Genomic DNA, 665 nt, shown 5'->3' with positions numbered 1-665 from the left:
TCTAAAAAATAAAAAACTAAAAAAGAAAATAATAGTTATAAATCAAAGCTTCGAATTTCAAAATAAGCGAAAACAAAAACCAATTAGATATATAATTCATAATTTCCTAGAAACAGCATAGCAAATCAATTTGATTACCCTACAATAAAAACAGTAACCCTAGGAATACAAAAATTCTTAAAAAATAACGACGAAAATTTGTAAATCTCTGCGCAAAAAACCAAGCAAACAACGTTCGTCCTCGACACCCAAAACATAATTCTCCATTGAAGTTTCCAATCAAGCAGTAGGAATGAGAAAACAAAAACATGTTTGCCTACAAATCTAGATTTCAACACAAAAATTAACCGAGAATCAATTAAATAATTCAATCCAACATCCAATCTCAACCAAATTCATCAAACTCTAATTAAATATGAGTCAATTTCATTCTAACGAAAATAACGATATATTGGAGACAATGAAGAGAGCATCAAAGTTTCATCAAAAACAGTTCAAATGGAACATTAACTAGAATTAAGCATCGGCCTTTTGATAAACATAGGTGAGGCCGCACTTGCCGCAGTAGTGGCGATCGAAGTGGTTGGCCATGAACGTTCCAGCGCCACACTCAGCGTTGGGACACTCCTTGCGGAGTCTCTGCACCTTGCCGGAGTCGTCAACCT

General features: G+C 34.6%; 1 protein-coding gene across 1 annotated transcript in view; it reads right to left on the bottom strand.

Annotated features, from left to right (window-relative positions):
- Positions 1 to 329: 329 nt before the first annotated feature.
- The window catches only part of LOC114165891 (ubiquitin-40S ribosomal protein S27a), a 701-nt gene continuing 365 nt past the window's right edge, over positions 330 to 665 (bottom strand). Inside the window, exon 1 of the mRNA XM_028050516.1 lies at positions 330 to 665. This exon is cut by the window's right edge and continues 365 nt beyond it. Coding sequence (XP_027906317.1) covers positions 517 to 665 — 149 coding nt within the window. The 3' untranslated portion in view covers positions 330 to 516.

This window comes from Vigna unguiculata, chromosome 10 (assembly GCF_004118075.2).
Source record: "Vigna unguiculata cultivar IT97K-499-35 chromosome 10, ASM411807v1, whole genome shotgun sequence".
NCBI lineage: Eukaryota > Viridiplantae > Streptophyta > Magnoliopsida > Fabales > Fabaceae > Vigna > Vigna unguiculata.
Note: the sequence above shows the minus strand (reverse complement) of the source record. Positions and strands in the feature narration are given on the sequence as shown.